The sequence below is a fragment of the Helianthus annuus genome, chromosome 6 (genome assembly GCF_002127325.2).
Source record: "Helianthus annuus cultivar XRQ/B chromosome 6, HanXRQr2.0-SUNRISE, whole genome shotgun sequence".
Classification (NCBI taxonomy): domain Eukaryota; kingdom Viridiplantae; phylum Streptophyta; class Magnoliopsida; order Asterales; family Asteraceae; genus Helianthus; species Helianthus annuus.
Window position 1 is genome coordinate 21,056,552 of NC_035438.2, and position 15,665 is coordinate 21,072,216.

The following is a 15,665-nucleotide window of genomic DNA, read 5'->3' on the forward strand; positions in this document are numbered from 1 at the left end:
TTCAAAACAAGAGTCTATGACAGTTGCATGTGGTCCGAAACTTCTGAGATAAAGGAGGTGGATGGTTGGAACAGAAAGCAATGAGTGGTGCTGGACGATGTATAGTGACCTGACTTCACCAACGAATTGTCACTTCGATCAAAGGACAAGGGAGAGCTTCGTGTATCGTGAATTCGTCAGTGCAGCCTGTAAAAGATTCCTAGTGTTTTCCATTTTTTAACATCGAACGATTATGTGATCAAGTATTAAGTTTCACCCTTGCGGGGAAAATGCGGTTCCAATAATACTAATACCGATACAAGTATCTATGCTGTTCGGTCGATATCAGTTTATTTCGTTACAGTATCAGGTACTCAGTGTAGTTTTACATTACAAGACAAAGAAAAAAACTTTATTTCGAATACAACTTCGGTTTTAATAAAATTTGTATATGAATGTTGAGAAAAAAAATTAAACATAAGTATGGATTTAATTTTTATTTTTAAAGTTAAAAGAAAACAAGTTAGTAGAGAAACTAAAATTACTAAAAAAACAAAATAGGTTAAAACTGAAATTTAAGAAGAACAAAAGTCAAACAAAAGACACATTACATTTCTTATTGGTGAGGTTAACTATTCATGAAAATGTAATTTTATATTGACAAATTTTAGTCTCAACTTAATTTTTCAGATATTACATTTTGTTCACTAACTTAATTTTTCAGATAATACATTTTGTTCAATAAGTTTGTTTATCACTTTGTTACTAACCAACGTTATGCCAGAGAATTTGTTAAATGATGATCGTACTCTTTTATTAAATGTCACACACCACCTTCTCCGGTTTTTTCTTCGTCGCTTCCCATCCTTACACAGTTACACCGCTGCCCCTCATACCCATTGGATCGGAACCAGACCATTGCAACCGCCTCCTCCGTCCCACACTCTCCGCCGGTTTATGTACAAACGTATCCGCAACTTTTGCAAATGTGTTGGATGAAACTTACTCTCACAATAACGTCTTAATAAGCACTTTGAATAAAACAGTAAAACATCATTTAATAATGAGCATAATATCAGTAAATAATATGTTAGGTGGATCAACAATAACCTACTAATATAATAAATCATCTAATCCCAAATCTTAAAATCATATTTGATCTCCCCTTCAAATCTTATGCACAATTTCCCAATCGGATGAACTCTAAAATCATTTAAGCTGAATGTTTGTTTATTGACAAAACAACTTTGGTCACCATCGAATATCCGTCGAATACCTGGCAAGCCTACCCGAAACCGCAGTCTTGAAACTAGTCGGCTCTTGGGCTTGTGAAGTCGATCTTTGCATTTTCACCCCGAAACTTACACTATTTCTTGGTTCCATCATCTCATTGAGCGACATCTTTTTCTTGTGCCCGAATCCATATTCAGGCCTTTGCTTTGGTGCACTTTGAGACCTTAACTTAGCACTAAATGATTTGGTGCTAGCCATGTAGCTCCGATTGCTTGACGACCCATCTGTGCACACACTCTTGGATGGAGAGATGGGCCTATACCGATTAAGCCCTATATGTGAGGCCCACTCAAACTCGTGGCTTTGCGAGCTGGGTAAGGGTAAACGGGCAGGGGAGTGGTGTCGCTGAGGTGAAGAGGGGATTTGGGCACTCGGGTTGTTGTTGGCATAACCCGGTGTCCATCCCCATGTGTTGGTCCTTCTGGATCTTGATTTGGGCCTTCCAGGGTCCATTTCCACAATTTTTGGGCTTTCTTCCATTAGAGAAGTTTCAAAAGAAGATGACAGCCTTCTGCTGTGAATAGATGTTGTGTACTCACTCCTTGCCTCATCGAACCCCTCCTATAAATTTATTTCAAAATAATAAATTTTGTACCCAATGATCATTTAATTTAATTAAAATTAAAATACATATTTACAAACAAAATCAAGAAAATTTATGCTTCACAGCCAATATATATAGCAAATATTTTCTAATAAAGGATTATTATATTATAACTTTTTAGCAAAAAAAATCTTTTTGAAACATTTCAAATTTTGGAGTCAACAAAATTTAAGTCAAATTGACTTTTGACCCAGTCAGGTACACAATAATTGAATTTTAATTACATATATCAATCATCTTTATTGAATTTTAATTACATATAACAATCATCTTTATTGCAAACATAACTTGAAAAGTATTTAAATAAATTTTAAAAAATAATAATAATATACTTTTAGGAGGGGTAGTTCAGTTCAGTGGGCTGCTTACTTTAGAATTTTGAAGATTGTTCATGGCATGAAATCTGGGCGCACAAATGCTAGATTGCGCTCTCACCATTGCTTCCATGCTGCGCAAGGTAGCAGCTGCTTGTTTTCTCACCATGTATCCTCGTACCAACGCTTGAAGTTTCACTAATCCCTTTAATGCCCTCAATGCTTTTCGTGCCTGTTTCATTCTCATCCGTCATACACAAACCCAATTCCGTAATTTCGCATAAAAAGCGTTCCATGAACACGCGTAGTAACTTAGATCTATGAATGTGGTGGTTTTTAAAACACTTATTCAACTTATATATATATATTTATTAACTAAATTTCATAAAAAAATAAACAAATAAAAAATTAAGGTTTTAATTACCAGATATCCACGAAACAACGATTGAATTTTGACGGCAGCTAAGGTTTCAGTTTCACGACCACCACCGACAAACCCTTGGCTAGTCAACTTAACAACAGCTGCGGCTGCTTGGGCGGCGGCAACGGCGGCGTCAGCGGCAGCGGCGGTGGCAGCAGCGACGGCGATTGCGTGCCTGCTCTGCTCCTCTTCTGACTGAATTGTGTACATTGGCGGAGAAAGGGAGGGGTCTCGACGAGACCGGCCGATGCACGACGGAGTGGTGTCTTTCCGGTGACCGGAATCTTTTGTATTTTTTATACCGAAAAGGCCCTTGAGCCACCGGGTTGCTCTGCCCATTGTTCTTCTTCTTCTTCCAGAATCTGGGAACATACAGTGAGAGAGATCTTTAAAAAGGAGCAGGAACCATTTTGGATTTTGGATACTGGAAACGGACAAGTGAATATATTTTAAAAATGATTTAAGGGAGAGAGAAAATTTATGCTATATTTGTTGCATAAATTTGTCGATATAAATATAATTGCTACTTTTTTGTTAAATGGGTATAAAGAACTACCAAACATTAACTATTAATGATTGATGAATACTATATTTTCTTTTGTCATTAGAACTTGTTATCAAAAAGTGAAATCAGAAGGAGTTCAAGAGGGACCGTTGACTCTTCGGTTATCAAATTTGTTGAATTTTCATATGTGAAATATTAGTTTTCTTTAACAAAACATGCACTTATTGAAAAGAACTGACCTTTTGATTGAAAATTTTGGGTCCATCACTGCTTACTAACCATGAGATCGGATAATATATAGTTTAGGATATATTGATTGACTTTAAAGATGCTAAAAATAAAAATAGAGAACTAGTCGAATTTGGATCTAAGTTAAAACCCTTTAGTTTTTGAAGATATGATAGGTTGATAAATAAGATTTTGACAACCCAATTACTTTGTGGGTTGGTTAATACCTTAGGGGCCGTTTGTTTAGCTCTTAATGAGACTGTAATGATTCAGACCTCTTAATCGTTCAGCACTTAATTGTTCAGATTGTTTGTTTCGCGAGCGAATTTCTAAATGGTTCAGACATTTGCCTTTGAATGGTTAAAATTATACTGAGTCTGAATGATTACAACCTATAATTTGAATTGGTCAAACATTTATTTCTGAATGGCTAAACATTATACTAGTTTTTAATGGTTCACACCTCTTACTGGTTTAATAATTAATAGTTCAGACCTCTAACTAGTTTATCACTTAATCATTCAGAAGCTGCCAAACAACCCTTAGTGAAGATTGGTTAAGAATTTGCATTTTAATTAAGATTTGTTTGACTGGAAATATAAGTAATATGCATAAGTAATTTATGTAATATCAAAATTTATTGTGAAAATATTTTAGAGAGAGATAAATATTGATGGAAAATGATGGCAGAATCAGATTCTAAAAGTAGTTTTTTTTTTCTGAAGGGAAAAGAGAGGGAAAAAGGGAGTAGAGAAAGTGAAAGGTTGATGGACAGTGACTCAAAAGATATCGTTGTAATTAATATTATAGGTTTAAAACAAGAAAAATAAAATTTCCAAGTAAATTAACACAATTACATTTTTTTTAATATTATAAGTACTTTTAGAAAAATAAAGTTAACTGAAATTGTGTATTAGTATTTTAAAAAAATTAAAAGTTAACTCAAATGGTGTATTAGTTGTATAAAAAATAATATAAAAAAGCTCACTTTTGCTTTTTTTTTTGTATAGAGCAATGTGCTTTTATACTAAGAAAAGATACCAAGTTTTGTATGCTTGTATCTTTTGCCTCTGACCATCTCGTGAACCCTCTTACACATTCACATTACCACATCCAAACCTCTGGTTTTTTGCTATTTCCAATCCCATATGCACCTCTTACTTGTACCGTACAAACACAATATTATCACAATGAAGTTGCTTCCAGTCCAGATCTAGTCCCTTTCATCTTTATAACATGCAATCTCTCTTTACGTACTAAAAGTCTAAAAGAGAAACTGTTTACACACAAGTAAAACATAAAATGTTAAATACATAGTTTAGTTATGTGTTGTATTTTTGTCTTTTCTTTTTACATATTTTAGGCCTATGAATTATTATTTTTCAATAACAGGTTTTTAATAGTAATTTTAAAGGTTAATAGTATGTAATGACTATGTACTATAGAGGTTAGACAGTAATTTTAAAGGTTAATAAGTGTGTTGATTTTGGGCAACTCACGTTTTATTCTCTTTATTATGTAGTTGTATATATGTAAAAGGGTTATGATATAGCCAGTTTGAGTATTTGACAGCTGTAAATATTTTTTAACTTGTGTAATTGCATGTGATCTAATTTTTTTTTTTGAAAATTGACTTTCAATAAACAAAAACGCCACCGACGACTATCACCAAGACGGAGATAGACGCCGAAAACCAAAAACAAAAAACAACAATCACGTTATATCAAACATACACCATCTATTCCAATCCACTACCCCTAGCTTAGATCTATTTTTGTACCAAAGAAAACCCAAAGATTTTATATCCGCAACCATCTCCACCACCTTCGTATCCTTTCCAGAAAATATATTTTCATTCCTAGCACGCCAAATCCTCCAACAAGTAATGATAACAATGCCATGAATAATCGATCTTTTGTTCCCCGTCACGCCACTCACCTTATGCACTTCCACCAAATCATTGACGTGGAAAACAAAAGGTCTAGGGATATTGCACCAAGAAGCAATCGCATTCCAAACGCCCATCGAAATGATGCACCCGGTTAACAAGTGCTCAAGCGATTCTTCGTTACTCTCACATAAAACGCAAGTATGATCGCCACACTGAATATGACGTCTAGCCAAAGCCTCCTTGGTTGGAAGTCGATCCAACACCGCCCTCCACATAAAGATATTACATTTTTTTGGAACCCAATCGCTCCATTGAAAACCAAAATCCCCAGCGCCAACATCAGACCGCAGCATCCATCTTTTAATCGACGAGACCTCGAACTCTTTGCTACTACCTACCGCCCAAGACCACGAATCTTCACGGTCAACCATCACCACCCCTTCAAGAAGATCTTCCAGCTCTTGCTTCTCGATCAACTCCTGTTGAGTACAAGGAGCTCTACGCCAATCCCATACAATGCGACGTAAAGAGCCAGTGACCACCAAGCGATCCGCTAACAAGATATTTTTATGTTTATCTAACGCATATAATGACGAGAACTTATCCAACAACAACTCCGAACCTACCCACAAATCCAACCAAAACCGAGTTTGGCGACCGTTCCCAACTGTGGCCCGGATCACTCTATTGAAACCCACACCATCGACCTTGTACTTATTCCAAAACATCACACAATTCTTCCAAACCCCGGGGGCCCCGTTACTAACCGGAGCAAGGCCCCAACAGCGCGAGGACCCGTGAATAGACAACACTACCCGCCTCCACATCGCTTGATGATCATTTAAATATCTCCCAAGCCATTTAGTGATCAACGCTTGATTATTAATCTCTAGACGAGCGATACCTAACCCCCCTTCTTTTATAGGTTTTGTAACAACCTCCCACGCCACCCATGACATCTTCCTCACTTCATCCGAACCACCCCATAAAAATCTTCTCATCAAGGCTTCTAAATCATTAATAATCTTCTTTGGAGCCTTAAAAAGCGAAAAATAATATGTGGGGAGACTATCCAACACCGATTTAATAAGAGTTAACCAGCCGGCAATAGATAATGAATTAACTTTCCATTTAGAAAGTCTCTTCTTGAACTTGGACACAACCGGTTCCCAATTAGCCACCCTATTCATGTTAGCGCCAACCATAATCCCAAGATAAGAAAATGGAATTCTACCCGCCTTACATCCCATACTCCCAGCTTGTATATCAATCTCATCATCTTCTACACCAACACCAAATAACACTGATTTATGAAGATTAATCTTAAGCCTCGAACACAAGTAAAATATGCGGAGAATACGTTTCAAGTTATCAAAATTAAAAGAAGACCACTCTCCCATAATCATAGCATCATCCGCATATAGAAGATGGGATAGCGTAGGACCTTCATTAGGAAGAATGATGCCATGAAACACTCCTATATCACAAGCTTGTTTCAACATACCTGAAAATGCCTCCATCAGAATAATAAAAAGAAATGGGGAAAGCGGGTCACCTTGACGAATGCCTTTTTGACACCCAAACTCGAAAGTAGGAGAACCATTAACCAGAACTGATGATCTAGTCGCTAACAAAATACCACGAATCCAATCACACCATTCCGAAGGAAACCCCATCTGAGTGAGAATCGACAACAAGAACGCCCAATTCACGTTATCATAGGCTTTGTCGAAGTCAATCTTAAACATAAAAATTCTTCTCTCCCTCTTCTTAGCCCAAGCAATAACCTCATTAGCCACCAAAGGGCCATCAAGAATATATCTCCCGGATAAGAAAGCCGACTGATGTTCTGACACAATCTTGTTCATAACAGTTTTCAACCGATTCACTAACACCTTCGACACAGTCTTTAAAATACAACCAATGAGACTAATCGGCCTAAACTCCCCCAGAGAAGACGGATTATTTACCTTAGGAATCAAAGTGATAAAAGCAGACCCAACCCCCGGGCAAAATCTTTTAAAACTATGAAAATGACCAAGAATATCCACAAAATCCTTCTCAAGCAACTCCCAGAAAAACCGAATGAACCTAAAATTGAAACCATCCGGCCCAGGCGCTTTGTCACTACCGCATTCGAAAACCGCTTTCTTGATCTCACACGTGGAAAATTCATTAATCAAAGAATCCGCCTCCGCCAAAGACAACACCGAGAATCCATATCCAACCAACCGAGGCCGACGTGTGATAGATTCTTTAAACTTACCAGAAAAAAAACTTAACACCTCCTTCTTTATAAGCACCGGGTTTGTTTCCCATGCACCATTCACATCCAACCCCGGGAAAAAATTTGAAGCTTTTCGTTTATTAATGAAAGCATGAAAATATCGAGAATTTTCATCTCCATGAATCGCCCAGTTACACCGGGCCTTTTGCTTCAAGTCCCGATAACCAAGATTATCCAACTCGCCTAGCCGTCTTTTGATTTCGCTTAACGACCAAACCTCTTCTTCCAACAAATCCCGATCCTCCATAATTTGATCCAAAACTCTCATCTCTTGCTCCAAAATAACCCTTTCCTCCTTTTCTTTGGCTTTACAATCGATCACCCATCTAGAGATAGTATCTCGCAATACCTTGAATTTAGACAATAACCTCGCGTCCGGAGTCCCATGAAACGAGCCATCCTCAATCGTCTTCTTAACCAACGTCCCAAAGTCTTCTCTACCAAGCCAAGAGTTGAAAAACCTAAACGGTTTGGGTCCAAAATTCTTGGCAGGCCCGATTTTCAAAACCAACGGGCTATGATCCGGCTTATTCCTTTCGAGGGCAATATATTCCGCACACGGCCAATCCATAAAGAACTCCCAATTAACGAAAATTCTGTCAATGCGGCTCAGTTTATTCCTTGCAACAAACGTAAAACGCCTCCCTTTCAAGGAGTACTCATGAAGATTTGATTCATCAATAAAATCGTTAAACTCATTAGCCTCGCCCACATTAAACACAGAATTCCGCCTATCCTCGGCACACCGAACCGAATTAAAATCACCTGCCACGATCCACCTCCCATTACCCTCCCCGATCAGACTACAAATTTCCCTCCAAAGCGCTCGTTTAGAAACTAGATTCTGAGGAGAATAAACATTTAGAAAATGAAACAAACTACTCTTACCTTTCATAGTACCCGACACTAAAAGCCAATTATTATTCTTGACCACCCTTTCCATAGTAAAGACTTGAGGATCCCAAATCGAAAGTAACCCACCCGACCTTCCAGACGACGGAACCCAATCAAAAGAATGGTCACCATAACCCCAGAACCGCCCCACATCCACCGAATCCATAGAAACATATTGCGTCTCTTGTAAGACAATAAAACCAACCTCATGATGGACCCGAAGACCACGAATCCAATCAGCTTTGCTTGAGACCCCTAACCCATGAATGTTCAATGACAAAACATTCATTGAACACCTACTTGATAACCTTCGGAAACAAGAGCCTCTTTAACATTAGAAACAAAATCTTGCAAATTCTCAACACCTAATACCTTACTTAATTCAATGGTCTTCTCCACCTCCACATCAATAGGACCTTGGTGTTGCAAAGGATCGACCGCACTACAATTCATCGAATCCTCGATGTTGCGAGCCTCCGCCGAATTAGAAGACAACCCTTTATTAAGATCCGGTGTTAAGAACACACCTTCATCGCCTGACTCATTACCCCTAGACACCTCCGCAGGAACATGCAAAACACCAATAAGCCTATCAATATCAAACATATCGTTATTCTCTCTTGGTCGCTTCTTAGGACGCTCACTAGAACCGCTATCCCCACTCCGATTAGTACCCCCTGACTTCCGTCTAAACTTCTTACGTCCCGTACCTTTCAACACAGGAGCACTTATGTTATCAACATTATCATTCTCAACCAGCACCTCCTTAGAAAAATCATGTACATTCGAAGGCTCGCTGACCACCTCGTTAGGAATATCATTCACACAACCATCGAAACCATTACCATCAAATTCCCCGACTGAAACTTCGTTAACTTGAGAACATTCTCCCTCTTCACGATTCACAGTATTATCATGACACTTATCCTCCTCCGGTAACACCGAACCGTCATCCTCTTCATCCTCCGCTACACATTCCGGCATCCAATCCCCTATATCTTCGTCCACCCACACTTTAAAAATTCTTCCCCTCCAATCAATATCCACCCGATCCGCAATCCGTTTGCACTCTTTACTCAACACACCGATTAGAGCGTACGAAAAATTATTGTCATCACCTGATAAAGAAGCCGATTGTACCACCTTACCAAACCTGCTGCCAATCAAATCGAACACCGCGTCAAGCGCCAACTGAGCCGGAATCCCATGAACTTGGAGCCAAGCAATCCTCCCCTCCTCCACACTTGCATTGTCCGACCAAACGTCTAAGAACTCAAACCAGTTGGACCAAGAATCTTTACAATTCAGAAAAACATCCCTATCTCCACTGTCGTAGAAAACCAACACCACTGAAAGACCTCCCAGATACTTTATGTCTAAAGATTTCCATCCACACGTCCACAACATCTTTTTCAACGAAGTTAACGTGTGAAAATTCACCACCCTACCCGTAAGAGCACAATCCAGTGAGAAAACCGTTCCACCGAATCATCCACCTTAATCACATCCACTTTATTCCGATTTAACAAAGAATCGACAAAGGAGCGCCCGTTACCAACTGAAGCATAAACACCTCCATTCCCATACGATCCTTCAGAAACAGGAATTTCATGACCACTAGTATTTGCATGTTTATTGATAGGAACCGACGTCGTCTTCCTCCTATTAACAGAATCCGGCCTATCTACTTTCTCACCATCCACAAACCTAGCAATCGTAATAAACAACTTATACGACCCGATCCATACGTCCGATAACTCGTCTCCTAACCGTTTGACATCTTTCACATCGGAAAACGATACAAAAGCAAACCGCTTACCCCATTTATCCAGCTTTCTAGCGATATAGGAACCTTCATAACGACCAAAACTACCCAGCACCTCTTTTAAATCTTGCGAAGAACACTTCGGGGGAAGATTTGAAACGAAAAACTTCGATAAAACCTTATTATTACCTTTAGCCTGACGATCTTTATGTCTCCCTTTCCGATTACGTTGTTGTTCCCATTCTTCTGAATCCATGCCGCCGTGGATCGCCCGAGAAAATCGGAGCGATTAGGGTTTCTGCATCTAACTGCAATTAGATCAAAAAATAAAATTTGAATTCCATGTGATCTACTATATATGTTGTTAATTGTTAGTATATGCTTACTTAAGATTGAAGTAAGAAATAAAACAACAACGAAAACAACCAAACCCAGTTAATCCCACATATAATAAAATAATTGGTAGGGTCCGGATAGAATGTGACGTAAGTACACTTTATCCCTATCTCTAGGGATACAGAAGTTGCTTCGGAAAAGACCTCTGACTCTAAAACAAATATCAAGCAAATAAACAAAGCTAAAGAATGTATACAACAAGGGCGGATCTAGATGAAGTCCAGGGTAGGCGGGCGCAACCCTTGAAAAAAAATTAGTGTATTTTTTAGGCAAAAAAAAAAAAAAAACCTGACCGCACCCCCTAAAAATATGCTTGAACCACTCATCCGCACCCCCAACAAATAATCCATGGGTCCGTCACTGTAGGAGTGCAAGTGCAACATGGTAAAAATACCAAGATATATCAACAAACAAAAACATATATGTGTAAAATACAACAGGACAATCCTATGTAAGATCCTTAAAATGTAGGAAAAATCATCATTACTAAGAAATAAGAAGATATTAAAACAGTTGGCTTTCATCTATTATAGAAATAAGAAATAAAACCTACAAGCAGTTTATAATTCTATCAAGAAACAAAACCTTGTAATTATTTCTTTGTTACATCTTATGTGGATATATGTCACATATCTATGTTGGCAATATATGCATACTTAAGATGTAAGTAAGAAATAAAACCTAAAATCTGTTTATAATACTATCTAAAAACAAATTTGTAATTCTTGTTTTGTTAAATCTTACGTGGACATGTGTTACATCTTATGTGACATGTTTCACATATCTTGTGAATATGTAAGATACTAAGATCATCACATCACCAATACTAAACTATGTGGGTTCGCAATTCTATATGAAACAGTGATGGTTCGCAATTCTAACATCAAATATTATTAATGTGTATTTTAATAAAATAAAATATTAAATTTAAAAATCAATTTTCGTAATAATATGTAGAACTGTGATTTCATATCTTTATATTACGATTAATAATTACTCCAATCAATTCAAAAATCTTACCAAACGTTTTGTACAATATCAAATTCATAATATCCTGTATCATCTTCTTGAACGATAAAAGTTCATACTTAAAATACTGGTATTACTTACACTTAAAATATAAATATTGATGAATTTTAATTACGGAATTAGCAACCATATTATGAAACCAATCAGTAATTATGTACATCTTTTTACCAAGTAGCAAAAGTTTATACATCATTAAAAAGTAATCGTCCCTTATTACATAAAAAAAATCACAAAATTGATCTATTACATGAATGAATGAGATTTTAACATGTAAGCTATGTTGGAAATTTAGTGAAAATGAGTTTTTTACTAAATATTTTGGACATCAATAATATTTATATATGTGTTGTATAAATAATTATTTATGGGTTTGTGTTCAAACTATGTCCAAATAGAGCTAAGATGAATGAGATATCGAAGCTTGAAGTTGTATGTTTGGAACAAACAAAGATGAGAAAAATGGATTGAGATTTGTCACCTTGTCCCACATAGGTGGAATGACAAAACTTAAAGTGGTATATAAGGAGGAGCACTCCTTGAAGGCAAACACTAGTGGGGACCAAAGGGTGCACCGCACCTGCACATATGCGCGCGTGATGTGGGCTATAAGCCCAATGTGGTGCGTTTTGAACTTCGCACGCCGCCTTTGTATTTTTGCCCATGAGCACGTGGTCAGATACATGGCTAGTCCGCTTATAGCGCACCCTTGGGTGGCGTAGGTGGATGCCTTGGCATGGCGCATGGCGCACGTCATTGGCTATGGCGAAGACTGCAAGTGGCGCACGAATATGGATGGCACATAACCAGGTGGCGTCCTGGTATGCGTAGTGGCATCCAATTAGCGCGTGGTGCAAAAAGGTGTGTCTCCGCGGAAGCGTAGTGTAGGCTCAACTAAGGCGCGCCTGCATGCGCACTAGACCGTTCAAACCAGTCTACTTACTAGAGAGTTAATGTTAGACGGTTTCCACTGGTGCCATAAGTTGAATGGCAATTTTGTTTTACTACCACTTAATATCCATTAATTTAGAGTTTAAACTCTTGTTATTACAAGATTAATTATCTTGTTAATTACAAGATTAATGACCTTGTTTATGACAAACATTAAGGGGTTGAATGAGTCTTGATGTATCTCTTTATAAAATGAATATTGTTTATTCATTTGAGGATAAGGAAAGATACTCAAGAGCAATCTCTACATCTTATGAGATTTTAGAGAAGAGCATTCTCTAAATTATTCACAACTTCATATTTCCATCAACAATTCTAAACACCCTGATACCCGGTGTGATCTCGGGCGTGAGTGCCATCTCCGGCAGTACACATACTGTTCCGGTTGTTGTACCCTGGGAGACAGACCGTCTGAGAGGAGGCGCGGAATCTGTTTTAAGGGAAGCGTGTCGAACACGTGCCTCAACCAAAAGCGTCAACCATATTTTGCTTGTCTTGCAGCGGAGTTTCGTACAAGAAGGTGCGGTTGCAGTTCTTCTAAAGACATCGACTTGGATCAAGATTGGTAAAATTAAATTGTATATTACTTTTATTTACTTAGTTTATGTAACCGGTATTGTACTAGAATAGTTTCCCACAAATAACGATAGTCTCGTTATTATATATTTTGTAATATATTTTAATAAAAAATGAACCTAGTTCCTACAATCTTAAAACAGACTTTCGTGAAGATTGTTGCTACAATCTTAAATCCCTTCTCTACGAGAATTTAGGTTCACGAAAGTTAAAATTTTAATTGAGATTTTGCTAAAATTTTATAAATATTTTGGGAAATATTTATTTAGTACAATGAGTCGGATTAATTTTGATGATTGGAGTACAATCTTTAATCCGAATACCGTGTTATAAAACCGTACAATTCGATTCAAGAAGATAATGGGTTTTGTTCATATTTAGATAACACGAACTTTATACAAAAATTAATATGTATTTCGAATGGTTGGAATACTATTTTTTCTAATGAGCGAATTAGAAATTGGTAATTTTTGTAAGCCCATAAAATGTGTATGAACCATGGAAATTCTCTAAGGAGGATGTTAGATGTAATTTGGTAAAATAATAGTGGTTTCAAATGTCTTGAAACACATATATTTTCTAATGAGTGTATTAGAAAATAATTTTTTAAAAAAAAATTACAAGTTTTAAAACATTTATGTATTCTTACACTTTGTTTTAAAACGGTTATAAACTTTAATTGGTATATTAATTTTGGTTTCAAATGTCTTGAAATATATTGATTTTCTAATTAGCATATTAGAAAGTAATTATTTTATAAAATAACAAGTTTTAATATTTTCTAACGAGCGTGTTAGAAATAAATGTTGATGTTGAAAGAATAACAAGATTAAAACTTTTTATCTCTAACGAGCATGTTAGAATTTTATAGAATAATAAGTTTTAATATCATCTTTTATATCTAATGAGCGTGTTAGATACGATGATTGTGTAAAACTAACTTGTTAAAAGACGATTAGATTTTCTAACGAGCGTGTTAGAAAATATTATTATTTCAAATAATTACCGACGGGCGTGTTGGAGACAGTTATTTTGGATAATAAACCTTGTAACGGTTTTGTCTAAACTATTTTCTAATGAGCGAGTTAGAAACGGATTTTTTCCACATACGTTTAAACGATTTTTATTTGTTTATTTCTAATGAGCGTGTTAGAAATAGTTTATATTTTTTATAAACTTCGAAACAAATTTTGTAATCGATTACTTTTAACGATCGTGTTAGAAACGATTTAAAGAGTTTGATAGTTGTTTATTTTCTAACGAGCGTGTTAGAAACGATTTAACGACTTTGTCAATTATTTATTTCTAACAAGCGGGTTAGAAAACGTTTATTTTATATAAACCAAAACGGCTTATGACAATAAATAATGGTTTAATTTTCTAATGAGCGTATTAGAATTAGTTTATCTTATAACCAACTATTTTAATGATTTGCAATCGTCAATTTCTAACGAGCGGGTTAGAACCGGGTTAACTATGATAAACTATTTAAGATGATTTGTAATCGTTTTATATATTTTCTAACGAGCGTGTTAGAAAAGATTTGTGTTCATTTCTAACGAGCGTGTTAGAAAACGTCCATTTAAACCAAAAGTGAATAATTGTATTCGTTTTATTTCTAACGAGCGCGTTAGAACCGGTTTACTTTATAAAAACCGAATATTTTGAATGTTTGTTAAACATTTAAATTCTAATTAGCATATTAGAATTATTGGTTATCATACAAACCACTCATTTTAACGATTGGTAATCGTTATTATCTAACATCGGTTAGAAATGGTTTGAATATGATAAACCATTTATTAAAACGATGTGTATTCGTTTTATTTTCAAACGAGCGAGTTTGAAATTGTTTTATTTATTAAACTATTATAAGGTTTATTGTCTTGATTTGTAATCAAAACGTAAATATATAGTTTAATATTAAAACACTTGCAAAAATGAGAAATGTTTTGAACGAATAAAACATGTCTTTGCAAAGTATAAGTGATTCGATACTTCCACGAGAAGTATAACGTCTTCAACCATATAATAGTCTCGGATAGACTATTTGGGGAAAAACAACTCGATGTTGTTATAAATATAATAAGTTGCTCAATTACTTGCGAGTAGTTAATTGTAAACAACTTTATATTTTTTGGACAACTTGTGATTATTCAAGTTTAGAGTTTCAAGACGAAACAAGTTATACGTGTTCCATTGAGGGAGTACCTTAAAACATGACAGAACGATGTAATTGCGTTTATTTCGTTCTAAAGTGTGTTGAAAATAATAACACTTTGGGATTTGATGTTTAGATATCATTGGTGTATCCGTTATTTTGACTACTAATAAGTTGTCAAAAGGATACACATTTTGGTACAAAGTGTAAAAATTAATTTACACGGACACAACGAGCGGGTTGTGATCATGACTTATGTAATAAGTCACAAATCAAACATCAAACATCAAACGTATAACGAGTTCGTGAGAAACGCGTTGCATGGTTTGAGATGAAATGCACGAAAACAAGATATGTCATCTAAGTTGAGAGCA

At 36.2% G+C, this 15,665-nt stretch overlaps 1 protein-coding gene across 1 annotated transcript; it reads right to left on the reverse strand.

Moving 5' to 3' along the window:
- Nucleotides 1-1,011: 1,011 nt before the first annotated feature.
- LOC110864947 (protein IQ-DOMAIN 14) lies at nt 1,012-3,117 on the reverse strand. The gene is made up of 3 exons (XM_022114116.2): nt 2,615-3,117; nt 2,246-2,422; nt 1,012-1,833 (listed from the first exon to the last, which is right to left on the reverse strand). Exons 1-3 carry the CDS (start codon nt 2,981-2,983, stop codon nt 1,231-1,233), a joined length of 1,149 nt encoding a protein of 382 aa, XP_021969808.1. The 5' UTR covers nt 2,984-3,117; the 3' UTR covers nt 1,012-1,230.
- Nucleotides 3,118-15,665: the final 12,548 nt, after the last annotated feature.

Coding starts and splice junctions, on each gene's coding strand:
- LOC110864947 (XM_022114116.2), bottom strand. CDS start 2,983: ATGTTCCCAGATTCTGGAAGAAGAAGAAGAACAATGGGCAGAGCAACC. Junction 2,423..2,614: donor CGTTGTTTCGTGGATATCTG/GTAATTAAAACC, acceptor AGAATGAAACAG/GCACGAAAAGCATTGAGGGC. Junction 1,834..2,245: donor ACAATCTTCAAAATTCTAAA/GTAAGCAGCCCA, acceptor ATAAATTTATAG/GAGGGGTTCGATGAGGCAAG.